This window comes from Schizosaccharomyces cryophilus (assembly GCF_000004155.1).
Source record: "Schizosaccharomyces cryophilus OY26 unplaced genomic scaffold supercont4.2, whole genome shotgun sequence".
Lineage (NCBI taxonomy): Eukaryota > Fungi > Ascomycota > Schizosaccharomycetes > Schizosaccharomycetales > Schizosaccharomycetaceae > Schizosaccharomyces > Schizosaccharomyces cryophilus.
Window position 1 is genome coordinate 1,720,499 of NW_013185625.1, and position 22,810 is coordinate 1,743,308.

Below are 22,810 nucleotides of genomic sequence, written 5' to 3' on the forward strand. Positions count from 1 at the left end.
TTTTTTATTCTACTTTTGGTTACGTTTTGTTAAGATTGTACTTTCGTTGTAATACGCATACTATATTCGACCTGTCGACTGCCAAATTTGGAATTGCCGGTGAAAGCTACTCTTATCACGAAAAGAAGTTCGGCAACATCTTATCTTGTATAGTGGTTAAATAAATAAAATGAATGGACAACATTCCGGGCCAGGAACGCCTGTTCAGCGCCCAGCTAGTGGTCCTGTAAACCAGGCAGCTTTGAATCAACAACGGGCAAATCAGCTTACAAATCTGTTACATACTATGTCTATATATCAACAAAATGCTCAAAATTTGGGATTAAATACTCCTCAAGGTCAGGTATATTTGTTACAGGCACAAGCTATTCGCCGCCAGCTTCAAGCACACGCGCAATCGGGACAGTTACCAAATCAGCAACAATTACAACAATTGCAAGCTAACGGATCATTTCAACAGCGTACTCCAGAACCAAATGCTGTTCCGCCTCGTCCTCGACACCAGTTGAGTCCTCAAGAACAAACAATGTTAGTTGTTCGACATAGGCAGCTTCAGACTGCTCAGAATTATTTAACAGAGATGAAAGAGACGCATGAAAGAATCAAGAAAGAGCTAACAACAAATGAGAATCTTGATGCTTCTACTCGAGATACGTTGGCGAAACAAGAGTCTGAACTGACTGTAAAAATTGCTCAATATACGGCTGCTATTTCGAATGGAATTCGTTCTATTCAGCAGCTACAAAATCAACAATTACAAAATCGACAATTATCCGGAACCGTAAACAATAGCGGTTCTGTTACGCCAAACAACACTTTGGGTAACGATGCTAGAAGTGCAGCAACCACTCCTCAATTGCAACGTTCTCAGTCGCAACCTAATGCAAATCAGCAAAGAGCACCTTTTGATAATCCTTTAGGAAGTACTGCTGTTACTGACTCAAACGTGGCAAACACTTTGAATGTAGAAGGTGCAGATGCCGGCTCGTCTACTCCTCAGCAGGCTGGGAGTATGGATAGCAAAATGCAAAACTCTTCTTTTATGACGAATAATCACTTAGGAAAAATTGATGCGAAATCTCCTGTTCCCTTTGCTATGCCTCCTGGACGTGCAACTTTGACTGGTGGTTATGCTTCTGGAAATGTAGGTCTTAGCACACCTGGTCTTGCGCGTGCTCCTCATTACGAACTTGACAATGGCAATCGCCTTTTGTCTAAAAGAAAATTAAACGACTTATTACAACAAATTGATTCTGAGCAACGTCTAGAACCTGAAGTTGAAGAATTATTGCTTGAAATTGCCGACGAGTTTGTTGAGTCGGTAACAAACTTTTCCTGTCGTCTCGCAAAGCATCGCAAGTCTGACACATTGGACATGAAGGACGTCCAGCTTCACTTGGAAAGAAACTGGAATATCCGTTTACCTGGCTTTGCTAGTGATGATGTCGTGAAAAGTGTTCGGAAATCTGGTCCTACGCCTTCTTACCAGCAAAAGCAAGGTGCCGTTGGTACTGCAAAAGCTTTAAGTAAAGATTAATATGAACGTGAAACTTCAGATTTCACTAAGCATTGACGATTTATGTATTCCTTTCTAACATCTCTATTATCGTCATAAAAATTCTATTTTAAACAGATTGGACCGTATGGCTTTTCACACAGTGATCTTTGTCTCATTATCGAACATCTGCTTCCCAAATCCATAAGCGTTGTTCGTTGCTTAACTATATGATGAAAACTGAATACACAGGGTTTTTGTGAAGGACTTACGGACTGGGCTTGAGCCCTTGTAAATTACTGTATTATATCTCAAAACTTGACTTTCTTCTTTTTTGTCGATGAATTAAGCTATGCTAGAGCAAATATGTACAATTTCTAAAAATAAACATTATTATTCAATAATTGATATATATTATGTCGTTAGTTATCATATACATTATATATTTGTTTATGTTTGCAATCTTTAAATCACAAAATACACATTTATAAAGTGCAGTTTTCCTATGAGTAAGCTATATCTTAAGTAAGGTTAAGAAGCGCCCTTATATACCTTGGATAAATTGTTTTATCCAAGGTTCGAATATTATGCATTCAGTGGTAGTTATACTCTTTAATTTGTAATACTGCCTAAGACAATGATTTGCAAAATTTCATATATACCTTTGTTGTTGCAGCATAGTTTCCATAAGCACTCCTGTTATCACGGATAGTGACATTTATTGAGAAATATATTAGATTAAACAAAAATTATATTATAGATTTCGTCGTTATAAATAAAGCAATTACTTTTGAGCGTTGCTGCACTTAAAAAAGCATAAGTAAACCCTTAATTCCATAAGTACCATAAAAATCGATAAAAATAGAAAACAAGTTATTAAATAGACTGTACATATGCAGAGTGTATGAAACAATCATTCCTCAAACATGGTAGGAGAAAAAACGAATATATCCACAAACAGAGCTAATGAGATTTGTACTGAAATACAGTAGTAATCTGTTCCTTACCGCATTCTCGCTTCAATAAATGATCTTCAATCTTCTCTAGAGTAGGATTGGTGAAATGATTCCAAGTACTGGTGTCACCATATAGCATTGCAGGAGCCCGAATAAATTGTTTGCCATTTCGACAGCGCTTACACTTGAAGGTTTCATGAGTTTCACATATAGTGTTTTCATTAAGATGAAATAGATGGCGAAGATTGTCCAAAGAAAAGTGACGTTCAACGTCCTGAGCTTCATCCACAACGCAAGACGATAGAGATTGCTTATGAGACTGACGTTGGAAAATCTTTTCTTCGATTGTGCCAGTTGCGATAAAGCGATAGACAAAACAGTCCTTCTTCTGTCCATCACGCCAAACCCGTGCAAGAGCTTGTTGATCAGCAGCTGGATTCCAATCGGGATCGAAAAGAATTAATCTATTGGCTCCAATAAGGTTGATACCACAACCACCGGCCTTGGAAGACAAAAGAAAAATAAATGCGTCTTTCTCTGGGTCATTAAAAGTATCAACCAGCTTCTGACGTTTATTGACATTCATTGTGCCATCCAGACGCAAAGCTTTATAGCCACGTACACGACAAAGTTGCTCAAATAGATCTAGTGTTGACGTATAGTTACTAATTAATACTATTTTATCATCTGTTTCTCGCTTAATTTGAGCAAGCATTCTCTCTAAAACCAACATTTTTCCAGAGAGAGAAGAATCAATGTTACGGTCACGCCCACGATGTTCACGCGGAATGAATCCAGCAGGATATAACGATTCACACCCTTCCAAATCTTCCGATATATTCAGCAAATCAGGGTGATTGCACAATTTTTTCAAGATGCCTATCGCCTTCAACGGCTGACTGCCAGTCCCTTTTAAAATTTTGTTTATTTCTGGGGATGTAACAAAATGGTTATAGAGCTTCATTTGGAAATCAGACAAACCACAGAAAACTACGTGTTCATATTTAACGGGTAGGTATTTAGATAGAATATCGTTGGTACGGCGAATAATAAATCGATTTACAATTTTTGCCAATTCAGCCAATTTTGTATCCCCGATCGTTTTGTCCTTCTCTGAGCCGTCTGCATCACGCCCACGTAAAATCGGAATTTCATAGTTTTTTCGAAACTCTTGTCGTGAACCTAAAAGGCCTGGATTTGCAAAATTCAACAACGAAAAATATTCACTTAAGTCGTTCTGAATGGGAGTACCAGAAAGGATAATTCTTCTTTGGACATTTAGTTTGTCTAGAGCGGTAAATGTTAAAGAGTCACTATTTTTTAATCTATGTCCTTCATCACATAATAAAACGCCAATCTCTGTGTTCTTTAAACAATCAACATAACCTCTAAGGGTTTCATAACTAGAAATTAAGACTGGCCGGGTAACTTGGCGACCTCGCACTTGAGCCCATTGCTGCAAAGCTGTAATTAACTCCTGTTTTGAGCATTTTCCATCAACGATAAATGGAGTTATTGCATCTTTTCCCAACCACTTTACCAATTCGTTAGCCCAATTCTTTACTAACGATGACGGACAGGTAATGATTGCTTTTTCAATGGTCGGCTTTCCAGCTTGAGGAGATTGCTTCAACAAAGTCCATAGCAAAGCAATACACTGCAAGGTTTTACCGAGACCCATCTCATCTGCCATAATGCAGCCGCTCGCACCACGATCCACACGTCCCGTAACACATTTGTACAAAAACTTCACACCCTCAATTTGATGTGGACGTAAAATGCGAGTTAGCTTTGGGTCGATTACAACAGGTACGGGTGGTGGTGGTGGCTTCTCTTTTTTTATTCCAAGTAAGTCTTTTAAGCTTTTATTCTGTCTTTTAAATTTCCCTTTGGCCGTTGTTGCCGACTCTGCTGACTCGGTTGGTGTCTCTTCATTAAGAGGTTGAGTGGAATCATTACTTTGATTAGCTTCTTCTTCGGTGTCAGACTCGTTCTCGAGTATCTGTTTTTTTCCTTTTTTGGATTTTGCTTCTTGGTCAACCTTTCGCTTTTCTGCCAAAAATTCTTTGATATCGGGAACCTCTTCGTGAGTGTCAGTAGTGGGATCATATAAAACAATTGCAAATTCATCAGCAGGATCATATAGTGGCCTAGCAATAAAGTCTGCTCTTCGTTTCATTCCTAACGTAGGAGGTGGCCGGCTGAAACTAATTTTGGACAGGTCTTCATGTCCTTTTATTGGTTTCGGTACAGAGAATTTTTTTTTTATTACTGTGTCAGGATCTTTTCTTTCATGGGAAAGTACACAGCGATTTGCTTCTTTAATGGCCGCTAGACCGGCTCTCTCCTCCGTCACATAGACAGAATCACTTCCATTGTCGCTAGAACCATATTCATTGTAATTAATCCTAGGTCGTTTTCTTAATGGCAATTCCTTTCGTTTTTCAGATATTATTAAGGATGGACATTTGAACTTTTTGAAAAGCTTTCCAGGAACATTTTCCTTGTTTCTAGACGATAGAGCATCAAGGCGGGGAGAATTCGTAGGGTCTTGAATCATCAATCGTAAAAAGTTTTGTTTTATAATTAATTAATAAAATGAAAAAGAGAGACAGTTCACCAAAGAGTGAAAAGAGTGTTTGTTTATATTTTCGACTTGAATGTGTGATGGCAGAGAGAAAGTGTAATTAAATCGTGTCGCGTTTAAACTTGGAATTATGAAATGCAGCGAAATACTGTTAATCCCGGTTTTCGAAATAAAAGAAACTACGCCAAAAAGAAAAATGATAATAGCGTAAAATAGATAAAGAAAAAAATAATACTAACGAATAGACAAAATGTTTATGGTCTACTTTGACAGTCTTAATTTAAAATTGTTTGATTATTTACTAAAATGACGAGCAAGTTAACTTGTAAATCAAGAAAGCTACAATACCTAAAGCAGGCAAAGTAAAAAGCACTATTTTATTAACCCTGTATATGTATCAAAAAATGCATGGAATTCCGAAACCCATAATAATAACAACTCAAAAAGCCTAAGAAACTTGCCTAGCTAACCGTTTACTCCTTTTTTGTATCGGTAGAAGGCTGTTGGTAATTTTCAGTTTTCATATCATTAAGACCAAGATCTTCATTCGTTTGGAAGCTTCGCTCATACTCTTCAATTACCATGTTTGGATCAGGGTCAGGGGCATAAAAGTTTTGAAGATAGCTTTGAGCCAAAGGATCATCCAAAACGACGGTGAATTGAGTACCGCCCTCTCTAGCATTAGTCAGATTGCAAAGGAATTGCTGCCAGTTTGCAACTTGTTCAGGAGTCATAGAATCGCTCTCTTGAGAAAATACACGGCCATAGAGCTCATCATAAATTTGAGCGAGGATTCCCTCAATGGTGGTGAATCGGCCACCCAAGGTACCAGGGTACAAGTCCAAACCAAGTTCAGCAATTTGCAAGGAAGCAGTTTCAGACTTAAGGATGTCACGAGAAAGGTCCTCGGCATCCATGACCTTCAAAGTGATCTTGCGACCCTTATCAGGAATTGAACCACCGGTCTTGACTTCGTTGGAACGATAACCACAATGATCACAGACGGTAGACATAATAATCACCTCCTTGAAGTGAGGAATATCCAAAAGCTTCATGTGAGTATCACAAGGATGCGAGCAAGATGGACAAGTAGAATGGAAAGTGTGAACTTCGTTGGGATCAACCTCGACGGCAGTAGCATCATGAGCCAAAGTGGCGGGGGCATCAGTCTTTCTGGAAGTTTCATGGTTTTGATCTTCATCCGTGTTGACAAGACCCAACTTGTGGTTTTGTTCGAGAGTACGCTTGTATTTGACCTGAGTCCAGCGATTTCCGTCTTTGCCAGGTCTCATTTCAACCCAGCTATTGCCGGTAACATCATCGAGGATGAAAGTGAAAGGAGCCTCTCCATTACGGTATTGGAGAACGCGCTCCAAAAATTGTGAAATCTGCTGATACAATTCAGGAGCGGCTTCTTTACGAGCATCTTGATCGTTAGATAAATCATCGTGAATGTTGCTTAAAACACCTTCAATTGTGGTCAATTGACCAAGACGTCCAGGAATCTCCAAATGGAGCTCGGGAATACGAACGACGGCCTCGTTGCTCTTGACAATGGTACGGTTCAAATCATCTTTCTCATTGACAAGGAGGGTAAAACTAGAGCCCTCTGGTTGAACGGTTTCAGCATGTTGGATCTGAGCATTCTTAAATCCGCAGTGAGGGCATTCAAAAGACGTTAAAATAATTTCTCGAAAGTAAGGGATGACTGTCAAGAACAGTTTTGTAGTACCATTATTATGGCATTGCATACACAAAGATTCGACTTCTTGAACTCCAGAGCCTTCTTCATCGGCGCCAGAAACATTCTGTGCAGCTTTACCAATTTCAGGGAATAACTCCTCGCGGTTGGCAGGATCAGTCATGTTCTCAATTTTACGTTTCTGCGAAATGGTGGAAATGGTGGAATGAAAAGATTCAAATAAGAAAACCTAAAAAAGAATCCTGGTAGTTTATTGCTTACTAAGATGTACCAAGACAATGGGTCAGCAGAAGAAAAAAAAATTTTCCTCTAGAAATATAGAATTCGTCAGAAATCTTTCGAATCCAAATAAGGAAAATAAGAAAATTAGGATATTCTTCAAAAAAAGGGACTCCAAAAAGGTATTTTCAAAACTCTCAGTGAAATGGCCACGTAGTGGTTGCCTGCACGTTCCGGCTACAGCAGTGAAGCTAGGAAAGTGAATTGGAGAAAGTCGTCAGTGGTCCATTTTGAAAACGAAATTTTGGAAAAATGTTGATTATTTTATTCTGTAGTGTTGGAATGCAACTAAATTGTGAAATTTGTACCTTAGTTTGAGCACATGTTCTTTTCGCTATAAAGAAGCAACCTTCAGTAAAAACAACATATCAACATTAGAAATTTTAAAAAAAGCTATTGTATGTAATTATAATCATAAAATGAGGAACATGACTGGGCTTGAGACAAAAAAGGTTGCCAAGGGCAGTAAGAGCTTTATACTGTAGCTAAGGGCTGATCCGTAATATCCACAATTTGGTCCATTCCAGGATAGGAGGGCAATTGCAAGTGATACTTGTCCTTGATGGCTTTGCTAACGAATCTACCGCCCAGGTAATGCTTACCCTTGTAGAAATTGCAACAAGGCTTGGGTGCAGTAAGGGAAATCAAAACATTTGGATTGAAATTTTTCATAGGGCCTTCTTTTTGAGGACCTTCGTCAATTTCTGCATAGGTTAGAACAGGTAGTCCTTGAAAGCACTGAAAACTTACCCCAGGAGGACGGAGCATCGACAGAGACTACATGAAGCTTTGAATCAACAATAGCAGAGATAATCTCACCAAAAGGCTCACGAACAGGTCCTTTAAAGCTGAACCCGAATAAAGAGTCCACTACCAGAGAAGACTGACCAAGAAGTTGATGAAGTATCTTGGAATTGTGGGTAGTATGGATGGGTATGTCAAGGTCTTCAAGTTGTTTGCAAAGTCGCTTGTACAGATCTGGTGACGATGGCTTCGGATAATATACGGTTGGTTGATAGCCGTATTGCCATAGATGTCGAGCAGCTACTAAACCATCGCCTCCATTATTTCCAGGACCACAGCAGACAAGTACTTTGGCATGACTAGAAGAGGGATATTCACGGTATACAACTTGAGAAACTGACAAACCAGCCAATTCCATGAGTCTTAAAAGAAAAGCAATGGTTAGTCTACAACTAGTGTTCCTGCATATTATCTAGGACTTACTGATCTACGGAAAAGGCTCCAGTCGACATAAGCTCTCCGTCGAGGGCTTTCGCAACAGATGCACTGAGTAACTAAAGACTTCATTAGTATATAGCTTTTATAGGAATGGTATTGTTTTCTTCTGCTTCTAACATATTTTTGCTCTTTCTTTTTTTACCATGATTCATTTTCTTGAAAGAAAAAGCATTAATTAACTTTTTACGTTTTACTTACTGAAATAGCCGGTTTTCCTGTCATTTTATTTGAATAAAAGAGTATTGAATGAACAGACCTAACGTTGGCAGTCAGAGAGAGAAGACTGGGGCTTTTTTATAAAAGAAACTTCAACAGAAACTCAAATGAAGTCAATGGAATTTTTAGTCATACCGAAAAAAATGAAATATTCGTCAATGATCTCATGGTGAATAAAAGCAACTCAAGAGGATAACACCTAATTTTTACAAAAGAAAAAAACGACTAAAAAAAAAATAAAAGGAAAAACTAACGAAGAGATTCTTTTGTTTTCTTTCTATTCTTACATATATATTCGGCCTATTTCAGTTACCATAGCAATATGCTTATTAAAATAAAAGCATAATTATCGTAGGTTAGCAGATATCTACTTAAAGTTTAAACGCATGCTTTTGAATATGGTAATAGTATTACTATACGGAATATTAACCGTTAAAATAAGTATATTCTACTATGGGAGTGTTACAATAGATTTTTTGGCCGGGAGCATTATTTAAAAGAGTTGAGCTTGGCAGTAAGGATTGTCGTAACGAGGAAATCTGGTTTGCGAAGAAATGAGGAAGAATGAACGGAAGAAAAAGAATTTTCTGAATAAATAAGTCTTTCTATTATTTTCCTTATAACTTGGTACATGCTTTTCTTCCGGGTTTTCCTACTTCTTCATTCCTACCTCTCTTATTGGTTCTTCTTCTTCCTATGAAAGACAAGTCAGAACCCTTGCATTTGCCTGCCTTCTCCCGATTTCTCTTTTTTTTTTGGGTATTACCCAAATCTTTTGACATGAATTGTCTTATGTAATACCTTGCAGATTCCTTATTATTGTATACTTTTCTCTATGTTTCGTACACTCAGAGCATCCCAGCGTCGGTCGTTGGTAAATCTGCTATTTGGAACAACTGCTCTCTTTGCCACTGCGACTGTCGTACTTCCTTCTTTTCTCCCTTGTCCTGCTATGCAGAATCCTTATGTAGGATCACAGCCCAACTCTCAAGACGATGATACTGCTAAGTCTGAATGGCCCTCTTCAATTGTTGTTATTGACGATAAACGACAACAGCAAGGTCGAAATGCATCCCCCTCTTCTTCCAATTAGTTCATTTTCACAGGATTCTGTCAAAGTTGCTCCCGACAACCTTGTACGTTATCTTCCTTTGGTTTGAAACTCCCCTCTCACTTCTTTTACACATGCAATTCTTTGGCTATTTTCTATTTTGCTTTCGTTTTATTGCTTTGTTAGACTACCATAAATGGCTGCTGAATCTTGTGGCTGTTCGTTGAATATATAATGAGAAAGACGTATTTTTTGGTTTTTATATGAAAGATCCCACCCGTCCTTTTCTTTCTACAGTCTTGCCTTGTTCTTGAGACTGAAACATCGGAATCTAGGGTTCTATGTGTGTGGTGAATGTTTTCAAATTAAATGAACCTTGATTCACGCAGAATGATATTCTTCTTGGATATGTAGAGATACAACTATGATTACCTTTATTGAGTTATAGCAATTATCCAATGGTAATGCTATCATCTTGTTTTGTTATTGATTCTCGTTTACGAATCGCAAATGGCAAATAACTTTTTCGAACCGTCTTAAAGCTATTTATCATAGGAAGAATTCCCTTAAACAGTTTAAGTATATTCTTTCTGGATACTTGCATACTTTCTTTCCCTTAACGAATTATGCTTCCCTCGTGATGTTGTATTGGAGACGGAAAAGGAATTTTACTTGATTAGTTATTTTTACTTCTTGTTTCTCTGTCATGTTTTCTTTGTGAACAGGAATCGGTCAGATTCAAGCGATTTGCTTTTTACTTCCTCTTGAATCAACTCGCATAAGCACGCACTTAAAACCAAAGCAGCTTCGATTGTCTTATAAACAACTCTGTTCTTGCTAAGAGGTAATGAATAGCCTTTCTTTAGAACGTAATATATGTCTGTCTAGCATGCTTACAAGACTAGTTAATGAAAGATGATCTAGATAGTCTCTCAGTAAACCCATCCGTCTCTACTTTTCAAAAAGAAAGCTAAACAAGTATATTATTTATACAAAAACTCAGGAAATCCCTCAAAAAACTTCACATTCTGAAATATGATAATAAACAAATAATCCTTCAAGCGACAAGTAGCAAGGTAACATATTGAAAGTAACAAACATTTTCCCTCAACTGTAGATTTTAATGAAGAATTAAAGCAGAAATCCAATTACTCTTTTGAATAAATTCGTGTGATTTGATATCTATAAATTCATAGTATAAAAAGTATATATATTTTAGAAATTTTCTTTCTCTTAAAACTCGAAGAAACTCTGTACACCAAATACCGTGTTTCTGCAGCCGTTGAATCCTTTACGAATAAGTGCTATCACATTAAAACTATTTATCCTCTTTGTTCCCATGGATGCTGCTTCCATAGTAAATGGTGAGTTTGACTGACGATTTTGGCAGGTCAAGCTTTAACTCTCTGAATGTAAATATTCATCAGATTCCTTGGCCTTGGCAGCCGATAGCTTTGCTTTGCGTGTATCATTTACAACTCTTTTGAATTAAATCTAACATTGCCTAGTTATCCGACGAGCTGATGGTGAAGAGGATGATAAGGATCCAGCTTTACAAGAACTGTATTCAAGCTGGGCTCTGTTCATTCTTCTTGTTCTCCTGATTGGTGCTCTTCTTACTAGTTACTATGTTCAATCAAAGAAGATTCGCGCCATTCACGAAACGGTCATTTCCGTATTTGTTGGTATGGTTGTCGGCCTAATTATTCGGGTTTCTCCTGGATTAATTATTCAAAATATGGTTTCTTTTCACTCTACATATTTTTTTAATGTTCTACTTCCGCCAATTATCCTTAACTCGGGCTACGAGTTGCATCAGGTATGTTTTTTTCTCATAGCCCACTCAGCTTCCTGGGGCTATTGGTTTTCAAAATGCTAATTTGGAACAGTCAAATTTCTTTCGAAATATAGGGACTATCCTTACATTTGCTTTTGCCGGTACCTTTATATCTGCGGTCACTTTGGGAATATTGGTTTACATATTCTCGTTTTTGAACTTTGAGAACTTCCATATGTCCTTTGTCGAAGCATTATCCATGGGAGCTACTTTATCAGCCACGGATCCCGTAACCGTTCTTGCTATTTTCAATTCTTATAAAGTGGATCAAAAGCTTTATACCATTATTTTTGGCGAAAGTATTTTAAACGACGCGGTTGCTATTGTTATGTTTGAAACTTTGCAACAGTTTCAAGGAAAACAACTTCATTTGTTCACCCTATTTAACGGTATAACAATTTTTATTATCACTTTTTTCATCAGTCTGTTAATCGGTGTTTCCGTTGGACTTATGACGGCTCTGGTTCTTAAATATTCTTATCTGCGACGTTACCCTCATATAGAATCTTGTATCATCTTGCTTATGGCGTATGCTTCATATTTTTTCTCAAATGGATGTCACATGTCTGGTGTTGTTTCGCTTTTGTTTTGCGGAATTACCTTGAAACATTATGCTTTTTATAATATGTCTTACAAAGCAAAATTGAGCACTAAATACGTTTTCCGTGTCCTTGCTCAATTATCTGAGAACTTTATATTTATTTATTTGGGAATGTCCTTATTTACACAGGTTGATTTGGTCTATAAGCCTATATTTATTTTGATCACGACGGTATGTATATGTTGATATGGGCTACCACGAAAATATACTAACGGTGTATAGATTGCGGTAACAGCTTCTAGATATATGAACGTGTTCCCTTTAAGTAAGTTATTGAACAAATTTCATCGTCAAAGGGACGGAACTCTCATAGACCATATCCCATATAGCTACCAAATGATGCTTTTCTGGGCTGGTCTTCGCGGAGCTGTAGGCGTCGCTTTGGCCGCTGGCTTTGAAGGTGAGAATGCCCAGACGTTGAAGGCTACAACGCTTGTTGTAGTCGTGCTGTCTCTTATCATTTTCGGTGGAACTACTTCTCGCATGCTTGAAATTTTAAACATTGAGACCGGCGTAGCTGCCGATGTGGATAGCGATACCGAATTTTCCATGCTTCCATGGCAGGCCACAGCTGATTATGAATTAGAAAATGGAGCTATGGAGCTTTCCAATGCGTCTCTTGATTCTTCTGTCCCTGATCGGCCAGTGGTGCCAGAGGATTATGAGCATGCAGGAGTATTACCTGAGGCTAGTCCTTCAAAGAAAATTTCTAATACTTTCGAACAGTACCAAAAAGCTGCTGGAGCATTCAATCATTTTTTCCACGCATCTAGAGATGACCAAGCCCAATGGTTTTCACGCTTTGACGAAGAAGTTATTAAACCCGTTTTGTTGGAACGAGATGTCTCAAGAAGTAGTCCGAAGAAGTGAAAGTTTCGTTGCCTATAAATTAGAAAGGTCATACAATATTTTAGTAATGCCATAATGATTCTAAGCGTTTAAAATAAATATTTTTTTTTCTGTTCTAATCAATTAAAAGTATTGGACTGTAGCTAATTTCATTTGCTCTACTAAATCCTATGCCATATTTAGAACACTATATCCATATGCTACACTCAGTAGCGTAATCCTTCAACTACCAGAAATATGTCTTTGAACTTTAGGGCTGTAGAACAACAGGAATTAAAGGACATCTGCAAACAATTTACATCGACTATATCCGCCGAGTTTGATTCTAATACATTTGTTTGCGATTTGGCGGAAACTGATCTTTTTGCAGAAGAAGGAACATCTCAAGTATTTACTTTTCAGAAAAACGTGCTTTTACTCCCGGTTGATGTTCCTGAGGGAGTAGAAATTCGTATTTTAGAGGAAAATGTGTCCATTCCCTTGGAAGCTTTTCAGTCAATACCTATTTCTGCAGGCGAACATTGCTTTTTATCTTGGGAGAAAGTACCTTTAAGACAAAGGATTAAGACTTTAACTAAATCCCAGGTGAATGAAGAACAAGATGATGAAGCTAAATGGACTGGTTTATTTATAAAATTTGGCATTAACTCCACAAACGCCGATGATGACTTTCAAGGGACTACTCCAGAGACTAAAGTTGAACTTTCGGAGGGTCAAAAATTAATTATTCCTTAATTTTTGCGTTAGAAACTGGATTTTCTAGTTCGGGACGACTTTTCAATCTGTGAAGCGTATACTGCTTTATTTTGAAAGGTTACAAGCAACTCTTCTTTCTTTAATTCTATTTTTCACAGAAAGAATATGTTTGAACTCTATGGACAAGCGTAAAATACATTGGTGACTTCACGAGTTTTGGTCACGATTTGGTATTTACCTGAAGGGAAAAAAGAAGGTTTTATATTGTTTTAACAGAGTTCAATAAAATAAAGGAGACGACTTTTCCAAAGGCATTATATCAAGGGCGTACCTTGTATTTTTTTCAATGAATTGCATTCATTTGATGCAAAACTAATTTTACGAACCAAGTTTTTATTATCCGTGACTTAAAATTGATTTTTGCCTTAATAATAATGTGGTTTTGTCTTTTTACAGAGCCATCCTAGGCAAATCCTGAGAAATGTAAAGTGTTCATTTTCAGAGAATCAAGTTCTAGCAGCTAATTTAATCTAATATATTATAAGAATCTAAGAATAACAAAGGAAGAGTATGTCGAATATAGGACTTTATTACTGACAAGTTTTCGAATTCGACATGGATATGGACGCTGCTTGTTTTACGCAAGTTAATAAAGCTTAAAAATATAATTATTAAATACATTTATTTTAGAAGATATAAAATTGATACGAATCAATCAGTACAACTTATAACTTCCCCTAACTTATAGTCCCTACCTTCTTGTAATATTTACTCTCACCAAAACATAGTTACCACGAAAAGTTACCTTTGATGCAAGCAAATCAATGGCAGAACGTGCAGAATAGAACTTTTACAAAATGGTAAGTAAATAATCAAAAAGATGTGAATTAACACGCGAAATAAATACAGGTTTAACACAAAACTTTCATTACACGATTTACCTGCGGTTTTTGACCTTGGGAAAGATTTATCAGACGGAATACTGTTGATTCAGCTGTTAGAAATAATAGGTGATGAACAATTAGGAAAATACAATCGAAAGCCTCGTCTCCGTTTACACAAACTTGAAAATGTCAATAAGGCCTTGGAATATATTAAGAGTAAAGGAATGCCTTTAACAAACATTGGTCCAGCTGGTATGAATAATAAAGAAATAATATGGTAATACAACTCCTTTCCTATAAAGTTTTGCGATTCCAGTACTTTGTTTACACGGACAAACCGTAACTGAATGGGGTTGACATTATCAAATTAGGGAAATATTTCGTCTCTTTTCATAAGATTGAAAACTAATTTATTTTAGACATTGTTGATGGAAATCTAAAATTGATTCTCGGTCTTATCTGGACTTTGATTTTAAGATTCACAATTGCTGATATTAATGAAGAAGGTTTGACTGCTAAAGAAGGTTTGCTGTTATGGTGTCAACGAAAAACAGCAAAATATCGCCCAGAGGTGGAGATTCATGATTTCTCTAGAAGTTGGACAAACGGCTTGGCGTTCTGCGCTTTAATTCACAAGCACCGACCAGATCTGTTAAACTACCATGAACTAGACAAAAAAGAGAATCGAAAAAATATGCAACTAGCATTTGATATTGCCCAAGAGCATATTGGTATCCCTCGTTTGATTGATGTCGAGGACGTTTGTGATGTCGATCGTCCCGATGAACGCAGTATTATGACTTACATTGCCGAATACTTTCATGCTTTTTCTACTTTAGATAAAGTTGAGACTGCAGCGAGGAGAGTTGAGAGATTTACTGAAGTTTTAATGTTAACACGTGCGATGCAGGAAGACTATGAGACTCGTATGAAACGACTTCTAGAGAGTATTTCTCGAGTTCGTGAGTACTGGAAAGCCTCTACTTTTGAGAACACATATTCTGACGTTAAGGCTCATTCTCGGGATTTCGTTGGTTTTAAAGCAGCTGAAAAACGAGAATGGGTAAAAGAGAAAATTGATCTTGAGTCACTACTAGCAACAATACAGACGAGTTTGAAAACTTATCAACTTCGAATATATGAGCCTCCTGCTGGCTTGAAGATCGTGGATCTGGAACGCGAATGGAAAGATTTTCTGACTGAGGAAGCAGATCGCTCCAAGTTAATTAATACCCGTATGAGAGAAATTAAAGAAAGCATGCGTATTTCATTTGCAGAACGTGCAAACAGTTTCTCAAAAATGCTCTCAACCATTTCAAACGAGATTTCTAACCTTCAAGGAGAATGGAGGGATCAGTTAGAGCACGTTGAGTTTTTACAAGAGCATCTGGGCCCTTTGGAAATCGAACTAGCTAGCGTGAAGGTACATTCTGACAATTGTAAGGAAGCAGGTATAGAAGAAAACGACTACACGTTGTTTTCCTATGATGATTTGGAACACGAATACAGTGTTACAGCTGAAATTATTGCTCATAAAATAAAGTACTTGCAAAATGAAATTTTGGAAAGAGAGAAACGTACACTCTCAAAGCAAGAATTAGATGGTATAGCGACCGTCTTTCGTCATTTCGAGAAGAAGAAGTCAAATATGTTGAACGAGCTGGAATTTTATGCTGCATTGGCTTCATTGGGTTTAGTTTATGACTCGGAAGAAGGTATGGCCTTATTTGAGAGAGCATCGAATGGCGAAGAAGGGGTTACATGCGAACGTTTTACAGAAGTCGTGATGGAGGAACTAGAAGATCGTGACAGTGCCCGTCAAGTTTTGTACGCCTTTTGTGACGTTGCTGATGGAAAATCCTATGTTACAGTGGAAGACTTAATGAAAAGCCAAGTCCGTCCAAATTTTGTGAATTTTTTGGAAACAAACATGAAGAAACGCACTGAGGGAATGGATTATTTAACATGGATCAGAGAATTAATCGCGGAGGACAAAGAATTTCCTTGACAACTATGAAAATTTAATTTCAGATACACTCTTTTGATACAATATCTTTTTGCACTATAGACTACTTGATAGGAATTTGTGCTGAATAATTTATTATAATCTATGAAAATTAAGCAATATGAAGAAAAATAGCGAAAGAGCGAAATAAGCTGGAATAGATACACGATTGTATCATTGTACGAAAGTAACAGAAAGTGGTTTTTGAGTGAAGGAACCATATAATAAAAAATGGATGAACCTAATAAATAAGTAGAATTAAACAGGGGAATAAGTACTTAAATTGGCAAGAAAGAACAAAACTAGAGCTGCCAAACCAGCAGCTGCGGAAATAAACGAATATGCGTAAATTTTTTTCCCTAAGATAATTGGAATGTTCAACATAGTTAGATTCTCCTCGAGTTTAGAACTAGCAACCCGATAAAAAGCAATGGCCATTACTGCAGCTACAAATGTAAAGGCTGCAGCGAAGAAGCAGCTTACAGAGACTAAAAGAGGACCAAAAAAAGGGCACCAAGAGATTAATACTGAAGCAAGTGTGAAAATGAAAAACATAAAACCTAAGATATACATAGCTCGCAGAGCATAACAAATCCCTTTGGAAATTTTCAGACCGTATTCGGCTTCGTCAGATAAACGGAGATTGATCTGGGTTTTCGCAGCATTCGAAAGATCGTTTTCGAGCATGTTGATAGGATTAAAGTAGTATTTTGGCGAAGGCTTACTACACCAAGTAGGATTTGTGTAGTCTGTTGCGTTGCCTTTACAGTAATTCCAGAGACCAATAGAATACCAATCGGGAATGCCTGAAATTTGTTTCATTTGCTTTTCCAGCTCCGTGATTATAGCTTGAATCTGCTCGTTATCATTTTGAAGTTCAGAAGACAATTGAGTTGCCAGATCACCTTGAATTTGATCTCCTATCGATTTTGTAAGCTCGGTAGCATTGTTAACAGAAAACATCGAGGTGGTGTTGAGCTGAACGAAGTATATATTTTGAAAAGCAACGTTATGTTGTGTTTGGTTGATAATACAGAGAATGGATAAAAGACCGCCTACTAAGGTACACAAGACGGCCGATCCCATAAACACAAATTTAAGTAGTTTAAGCCCCATACTTTCTACCAGAAATCAAAATAGAAGACAGCCAAGATATATCTTTTCTGTAAGGTTTACCTTTTTGAAGGAAATCTTGATAAACGAAAACTGAATCCAATGTTTACAAAGAAGACTTGTTTAATTGTAAGATATGCAACGTTACGAAAAGAAAGGAATGGAATGAAACCGATTGCACAAAACAATATCAAAAGAGGGACGCCTAAATTAAGTTACACTTATGAAACTCTCGTCGTTAAGCTGTGAATTGTTGTTAATTAGAAAATACCGTTAACTAAAACACTGTGAAATTTTTTAGAAATGTAAAGCTTAACGGTATAGCGGCGCCTAATAATGGCAGTAAAAATCTTTAGGAGGAATGATTGTTATGTTTATAAATAAAGACGTGTGCGTCCTTTTACTTTAAGGAGCTGGTGTTGCTGGGGTAACAAAATGTAAACAATCCATTCCTATTTACAAACAAAGCTAAATACAAACCCAATAAAAAAGCAGAAGAAGAGATGCATTAAGCTTGACTTCGATTACTTTGAAACAAACAAGAAAAAGTAAACATACTCATTACTGAGTCCGCAAGTCTGAATGTACCTTGCTATTCATTCAATAAGTATTGTTTACTAGACAAAAGACCAACTTCAATAACCAACATCACAACCCTTCCTAGAAAACAGAATGAGAGTTGGCATCAACAGGTCCTCTATGACGCGTAAATTTTCTACGTGGCTTGGTTGTTGTTCGTATAAAAAATTTTCTAACCGATTCAAGAAGTAGACTGCACTTTATGTGCAGACATAACTTTGGGCTTTCAGAAAAAAACATGGATTGAAAGTGTTGTAACGTTCGCACTGATCGCAGAATTGAGCATAATACTTATATTGAAAGCAATGATAAGACTGTCTACACGGTAATCACCCGTCAAGAGATAAAGGTTTTTAGTGAAATGTATAATTGTCTACGGCCATACCTAGGCGAAAACACCAATTCCCGTCCGATCACTGCAGTTAAGCGTCTGAGGGCCTCGTTAGTACTATGGTTGGAGACAACATGGGAATCCGAGGTGCTGTAGGCTTTTTTTGTTGCTCTTTTTATTCTTTTAAAGGGGTCAGATTAATCTTTTTATTCGTCTGTGAATGGTCCTCTCATCCTGTTTCGGCTTTGTTTACTTAACGTGTAAACAAACTGAAAAGAATCAAAAATGTGTCGTTTAAATTAGTAGACCTTCTTCCTTTAGAAATGAAACCCTATTCCAAAAGTATTCACTTCGTTTTCGTGTGATTTTCTCGGTTTTATTTCGTAAATGCACTTTCCCATGTTTGTTTACATTCGTAGCAGAACTTACACAAAACCACTTGTTAGGTAAGTCTTCCAAACAGGCTGGAATTTAGTATTTGAGTTAATGGAAAAGAAAATTCTTCCTTATACTATTCATGACTGGTCAAGTTATTCTGGGAAATATCATCCGTACAATATTGCCAAACATGAACCTCGAAAAGTCGAAAGCCGTTGGAGTTGCGCAAACTCCAAATTCTTCTCAAAACTAGATACGCAGTTTATCTTATTAAAATTAAAAGAACCCTGCGTGGTCACAGACATTTTGTTCGGAAAATATTGTGCACCGCATCTTTGTAATTTGAAAGAGTATGTAAAGCCTAAACAATCGATATTTGGAGTTTGTTTTTAACAAGTTAGATTTGCAGTCTATGGCGGCAGAGATCAGTGGCATCTTTTACTACTTCTTAAAGCCGGTCTTACCAATGACTCAAACACAGAAGCTTTCACTCTTCAGTCACAAAAAGAGAACTCAAATGTTTTTCCATTTGCTTGCAAATATATTAAAATCGTTCCTCTACAGGCACATGCCCCTGAATTTAACCTTAGTATATGGTATGTTGAACTGCATGGATATAATGCTCCTCATTGTTTGTCGGCCACTGAAAAACAACGAGTCAAGGAACTAGAAACAAAAGCGATAAAATATTTGCTTTCTTATTTCTTGTACAAAGGAAATAGTCAGGTATGTTCAGCTATCGCTCACCACTACCAAATACCTTATATGCTTTCGCCATTAAATCTGCTTTACAGTGCAATCTGCGAGTCAGGCGATTTGTGTGATGCCATTCGCTTATTTGAAGAGAAGGTTTGGAAAGAATTAAGTCAAAGATGGAAGAAGGAAGCCCAGCCAAAAATACTCACTAAGGAAATCTCTTTACTTAGTCGTGGAATCGGTCCTCGAAGTGGACACCAGATGGTTTATAATCCTCAAGTAAGCTTCCATTTATAGTCCAATATCACAAAGCTAAACAAATTAGGACAATAGTATTTACCATTACGGTGGATGGGACGGAATTGAGACGTTTTCTGACCTTTGGAAATTCTCCGTCGAAACTCAAAGTTGGAGCCTCCTGGGACCTAATCAGTATGATTTTAGTCACCTTTATATTTCTAACAGATTAAGACCTCCAGGAAAACGTGTATGTCATCGAATGGTATTAGATTCTTCGCGGCAATGTATTTATTTACTTGGTAATTATTTCGGCACCGCAGGAGGAAGTCTTGTAAGCCCAGATGTCAAACCAGATTTTTGGAAATACAATATCAAAAAAGGATACTGGACTTGCTTGTCTAAAGACACATCTATAGAGCAAGGTCCAATGGCTATCTTTGACCAGGCTATGACCTTGAACGAAAAGGAGAATATACTATATGTCTGTGGAGGATGCAAATGGGATCCAGGGGACTTGGTCTTTGAGACCTTTTATTTATATTATGTAGATTATGGCATTTGGGAAAGAAAGTTGATTGCTTTTAAATCTTTGAATGCCAACATGAATTTGCTTACCGAAAGAATGGGCCATTGTATGGAATACGCAGCAGATGAAGATCTTATTTATGTCTTTGGCGGGCAAACCCATGACCAGGAATTCCTTGCAGACATGCATATTATTGACACTTCCAGTTGGGAAGCGCAAAGCCATGATTGGTCCCAATGTGGCAAAGATTGTCCATATCCGGCGTTTTGTCAACGGAGTTCACTTGATGAAAAAAAAAAGAGGATTTTCGCCTTCTATGGATATGAACAACGAGAGTATCATAAAATCCTGCAGCCAAGTATATGGGCTTATTATATCGAACAGAAGCAGTGGAAAAAGGTTATAGATATAAATGAGAAAATCGGTAATCCGCATCCTTGTGCAAGGTAAGATCTATTTTTTTCAAATTTCAGGAAGGGGCTAATTTACGACAGGTTTGGTCATGCTTTGGCAGTTAATTGGGAGACTGAAACATTCTACATTTCTGGTGGAAATGCTAGCTCTCATCCTTTAAAACCAATGAAACTGAAAGACTTTTGGAAACTCCAAATTAATGAAGAATGGGGTCAAGATACAGTATATGAACAAGTTCTTTTAGAATTGCATATCCAAAGGTATGAGGATTGTAGAACCAAAGCTAACTTTTCTCAGGTTCTATGAGCTAAAATTTAAGGATCCGGTTAAGGCCATTTATTACTTACAAACTGAATTACAGCCAAAGTTTAAAAAACATCAAACGTTTTGGGTTCAAATGATTACAGGTATTTTCAAAGAGAAATTGGGATTCGAAGATTTAAGGAGACTTCGGATTGAAACCTTTGAAAAGATTTGCGATCTTCTTCCCCATTGTGAAGATGAAATAATACCAAGCGACACCTTATTGAATATGGTTGAGCTTTTTTAAACCTAATTTAGCTTCAAAAGACATATCACTCGGAGGTCAACTTTGAAACTCATGAATTGGTGGTTCTTCAAATTTTGTTGTAACAACCAATATTGTTTAGAAATGCCCGAATAATCAGATTAGTATAAATTAGGAGGCGGGCTGGAATGAATTGCAATTGATATCATTAGCATATGAACTGTTTACGAAATTGGTTAGTTGAAAAAGGCAATGATTCTTTCACAAGACGTATATTCTATAGTAACCAGGGATGTACCGTAGTCGTTTGCAAACAAAGTATTTACGCTAGATGTTCGCTTTTTAATGATCTACTGCTTCTTTCCTTTTGATCGAAATTAGAAAACGAAGCATCCTAAAAGTAAAATAATGCAGATCTCATAAGGGCAATTGACGCTGTAGAAGAACAAAGATAGATTGTTAGTTTAAACCAATACTTTTTTATTCATGTTGGCTACGTGCCTTCATTTTCCCTTAAGTTATATAATTTATCCATTTATCATATCATAACTAAGGGTTCATAGCTCAGTGGTAGAGTGAGGGATTGCAGCTCCCCAGGTCACTGGTTCAAATCCGGTTGGGCCCTTTTTTTTCATCAATTTTTTATTGCTACTTTTTGTATAGTAAGTAAATATAAAAAAGTAGAAAGGAAATAAATGTCTAGAGCAACCTATAGTAAATTTCATTTGAAATTCTCTTTTTCTGTTTTCTTTTTTTTACAAGCAGTCAATATGTTCGTATTTTCCTTCTTTATTAGAAATGATACCTGTTGTTATTTATTCTAATTGAGAATCCAAAAAATAAAAAAAATTTATCATACACACACAGTCTTCATCTTGTTCATACTTTTAAACGAAATGATATTCAACGCAAAGTAAACGTAAAGTGTCCAATTTATTGCGGTCATTCTCAACAGGGATCACTCCGTCCTCCTGGTCTGCATCTGGATTGTTTATGTTAACAGCCACGTTAACAGCCACCACTTTCAAAAAACATACATCATTACTGTCTTATATAAATACTTATATGCTAAAAGGGATTACAACGAAAGTCGCGGTGGTGTAGTTGGGAGCATGACAGACTGAAGATCTGTTGGTCACCGGTTCGATCCCGGTTCGCGACACTTTTTTTCTTAGGTTCTAATTCTAACTCAAGAGTTAATGAAATCAATATTGAAATGGTTGATACGTTTCTTTTTCTACTCAAAATAAATTCAAAATTCATGTACCTATTTCCGCTATATCATTCTTACTCGCTGAAACATACTCCAAGTTCCAAAAGTTATCAGGTTTGTTTATTGAAGACCCGTAGCTAGGTCACAGATGTTTCGTAAAGCATTTATATCAATTTGATAAATCCAGCATTGATAGCAGCACTTTAAAAATTTTAACTTTACTCCCGAGTTACAATGTTACCCTTCATAATACGTCTTTCCTGTCTTGATTAAGGCGATTGTCATTTAGCCATAAAGGGTAAGGAGAAATAGGAAGCAAAAAAAGTTTTGTTTGACGGTATTTCGTGAGAGATTATATTGATTTTTTTTGCGAAAAAGCACTGATAGGATCCTTAGTCGATTGGATTGAGAT

At 37.0% G+C, this 22,810-nt stretch overlaps 10 protein-coding genes and 3 non-coding genes across 13 annotated transcripts; 9 read left to right on the forward strand and 4 right to left on the reverse strand.

Moving 5' to 3' along the window:
* Positions 1 to 66: 66 nt before the first annotated feature.
* SPOG_04727 (transcription factor TFIID complex subunit A/SAGA complex subunit) lies at positions 67 to 1,992 on the forward strand. Its single transcript, XM_013167418.1, has one exon. It carries the CDS (start codon positions 170 to 172, stop codon positions 1,535 to 1,537), a length of 1,368 nt encoding a protein of 455 aa, XP_013022872.1. The 5' UTR covers positions 67 to 169; the 3' UTR covers positions 1,538 to 1,992.
* A 416-nt stretch (positions 1,993 to 2,408) lies between these two features.
* Positions 2,409 to 5,011, reverse strand: SPOG_04728 (Rad54 Rhp54; the record flags this gene model as incomplete). Its single annotated transcript, XM_013167419.1, has 2 exons — positions 2,409 to 2,473; positions 2,503 to 5,011. The coding sequence occupies 2 exons, from the start codon at positions 5,009 to 5,011 to the stop codon at positions 2,409 to 2,411; spliced, it is 2,574 nt and encodes an 857-aa protein (XP_013022873.1).
* A 383-nt stretch (positions 5,012 to 5,394) lies between these two features.
* SPOG_04729 (EF-1 alpha binding zinc finger protein Zpr1) lies at positions 5,395 to 7,299 on the reverse strand. Its single transcript, XM_013167420.1, has one exon. It carries the CDS (start codon positions 6,901 to 6,903, stop codon positions 5,512 to 5,514), a length of 1,392 nt encoding a protein of 463 aa, XP_013022874.1. The 5' UTR covers positions 6,904 to 7,299; the 3' UTR covers positions 5,395 to 5,511.
* Positions 7,233 to 8,771, reverse strand: SPOG_04730 (YjeF family protein). Its single transcript, XM_013167421.1, has 4 exons — positions 8,460 to 8,771; positions 8,247 to 8,317; positions 7,770 to 8,185; positions 7,233 to 7,723 (listed from the first exon to the last, which is right to left on the reverse strand). The coding sequence occupies exons 1-4, from the start codon at positions 8,481 to 8,483 to the stop codon at positions 7,494 to 7,496; spliced, it is 741 nt and encodes a 246-aa protein (XP_013022875.1). The 5' UTR covers positions 8,484 to 8,771; the 3' UTR covers positions 7,233 to 7,493.
* Positions 8,772 to 9,017: 246 nt separating this feature from the next.
* SPOG_04731 (uncharacterized protein) lies at positions 9,018 to 10,633 on the forward strand. Its single transcript, XM_013167422.1, has one exon. The coding sequence runs from the start codon at positions 9,313 to 9,315 to the stop codon at positions 9,568 to 9,570; it is 258 nt and encodes an 85-aa protein (XP_013022876.1). The 5' UTR covers positions 9,018 to 9,312; the 3' UTR covers positions 9,571 to 10,633.
* A 13-nt stretch (positions 10,634 to 10,646) lies between these two features.
* On the forward strand, positions 10,647 to 12,915 carry SPOG_04732 (CPA1 sodium ion/proton antiporter). The gene is made up of 4 exons (XM_013167423.1): positions 10,647 to 10,892; positions 11,037 to 11,347; positions 11,418 to 12,137; positions 12,189 to 12,915. The coding sequence occupies exons 1-4, from the start codon at positions 10,868 to 10,870 to the stop codon at positions 12,834 to 12,836; spliced, it is 1,704 nt and encodes a 567-aa protein (XP_013022877.1). The 5' UTR covers positions 10,647 to 10,867; the 3' UTR covers positions 12,837 to 12,915.
* A 77-nt stretch (positions 12,916 to 12,992) lies between these two features.
* SPOG_04733 (uncharacterized protein) lies at positions 12,993 to 14,235 on the forward strand. The gene has a single exon (XM_013167424.1). The coding sequence runs from the start codon at positions 13,053 to 13,055 to the stop codon at positions 13,548 to 13,550; it is 498 nt and encodes a 165-aa protein (XP_013022878.1). The 5' UTR covers positions 12,993 to 13,052; the 3' UTR covers positions 13,551 to 14,235.
* A 31-nt stretch (positions 14,236 to 14,266) lies between these two features.
* On the forward strand, positions 14,267 to 16,581 carry SPOG_04734 (alpha-actinin). The gene is made up of 3 exons (XM_013167425.1): positions 14,267 to 14,371; positions 14,421 to 14,647; positions 14,815 to 16,581. Exons 1-3 carry the CDS (start codon positions 14,322 to 14,324, stop codon positions 16,401 to 16,403), a joined length of 1,866 nt encoding a protein of 621 aa, XP_013022879.1. The 5' UTR covers positions 14,267 to 14,321; the 3' UTR covers positions 16,404 to 16,581.
* On the reverse strand, positions 16,458 to 21,633 carry SPOG_04735 (SUR7 family protein). Its single transcript, XM_013167426.1, has one exon. The coding sequence runs from the start codon at positions 17,514 to 17,516 to the stop codon at positions 16,659 to 16,661; it is 858 nt and encodes a 285-aa protein (XP_013022880.1). The 5' UTR covers positions 17,517 to 21,633; the 3' UTR covers positions 16,458 to 16,658.
* On the forward strand, positions 18,468 to 18,582 carry SPOG_16202. The gene has a single exon (XR_001203084.1). It is a non-coding gene; the product is annotated as a 5S ribosomal RNA (ribosomal RNA).
* On the forward strand, positions 18,910 to 21,373 carry SPOG_04736 (muskelin; the record flags this gene model as incomplete). The annotated part of the gene is made up of 6 exons (XM_013167427.1): positions 18,910 to 19,151; positions 19,203 to 19,776; positions 19,823 to 19,929; positions 19,969 to 20,709; positions 20,737 to 20,937; positions 20,975 to 21,373. The coding sequence occupies 6 exons, from the start codon at positions 18,910 to 18,912 to the stop codon at positions 21,225 to 21,227; spliced, it is 2,118 nt and encodes a 705-aa protein (XP_013022881.1). The 3' UTR covers positions 21,228 to 21,373.
* A 105-nt stretch (positions 21,634 to 21,738) lies between the features above and the next one.
* SPOG_16203 lies at positions 21,739 to 21,810 on the forward strand. The gene has a single exon. It is a non-coding gene; the product is annotated as a tRNA-Cys (tRNA).
* Positions 21,811 to 22,274: 464 nt separating this feature from the next.
* SPOG_16204 lies at positions 22,275 to 22,347 on the forward strand. The gene has a single exon. It is a non-coding gene; the product is annotated as a tRNA-Phe (tRNA).
* The last annotated feature ends 463 nt before the right edge of the window (positions 22,348 to 22,810 follow it).

Excerpts from the sequence above, each read along its gene's own strand:
- SPOG_04733 (XM_013167424.1), top strand. The coding sequence starts at position 13,053 with ATGTCTTTGAACTTTAGGGCTGTAGAACAACAGGAATTAAAGGACATC.
- SPOG_04727 (XM_013167418.1), top strand. The coding sequence starts at position 170 with ATGAATGGACAACATTCCGGGCCAGGAACGCCTGTTCAGCGCCCAGCT.
- SPOG_04731 (XM_013167422.1), top strand. The coding sequence starts at position 9,313 with ATGTTTCGTACACTCAGAGCATCCCAGCGTCGGTCGTTGGTAAATCTG.
- SPOG_04734 (XM_013167425.1), top strand. The coding sequence starts at position 14,322 with ATGCAAGCAAATCAATGGCAGAACGTGCAGAATAGAACTTTTACAAAA. Across the intron at positions 14,372-14,420 it reads AATAGAACTTTTACAAAATG|GTTTAACACAAAACTTTCAT; the intron begins GTAAGTAAATAA and ends AAATAAATACAG. Across the intron at positions 14,648-14,814 it reads AACAAACATTGGTCCAGCTG|ACATTGTTGATGGAAATCTA; the intron begins GTATGAATAATA and ends AATTTATTTTAG.
- SPOG_04729 (XM_013167420.1), bottom strand. The coding sequence starts at position 6,903 with ATGACTGATCCTGCCAACCGCGAGGAGTTATTCCCTGAAATTGGTAAA.
- SPOG_04730 (XM_013167421.1), bottom strand. The coding sequence starts at position 8,483 with ATGACAGGAAAACCGGCTATTTCA. Across the intron at positions 8,186-8,246 it reads GGAGCCTTTTCCGTAGATCA|ACTCATGGAATTGGCTGGTT; the intron begins GTAAGTCCTAGA and ends TTTTCTTTTAAG. Across the intron at positions 7,724-7,769 it reads CGATGCTCCGTCCTCCTGGG|AAATTGACGAAGGTCCTCAA; the intron begins GTAAGTTTTCAG and ends TAACCTATGCAG.
- SPOG_04732 (XM_013167423.1), top strand. The coding sequence starts at position 10,868 with ATGGATGCTGCTTCCATAGTAAATG. Across the intron at positions 10,893-11,036 it reads TGCTGCTTCCATAGTAAATG|TTATCCGACGAGCTGATGGT; the intron begins GTGAGTTTGACT and ends AACATTGCCTAG. Across the intron at positions 11,348-11,417 it reads CGGGCTACGAGTTGCATCAG|TCAAATTTCTTTCGAAATAT; the intron begins GTATGTTTTTTT and ends AATTTGGAACAG.
- SPOG_04735 (XM_013167426.1), bottom strand. The coding sequence starts at position 17,516 with ATGGGGCTTAAACTACTTAAATTTGTGTTTATGGGATCGGCCGTCTTG.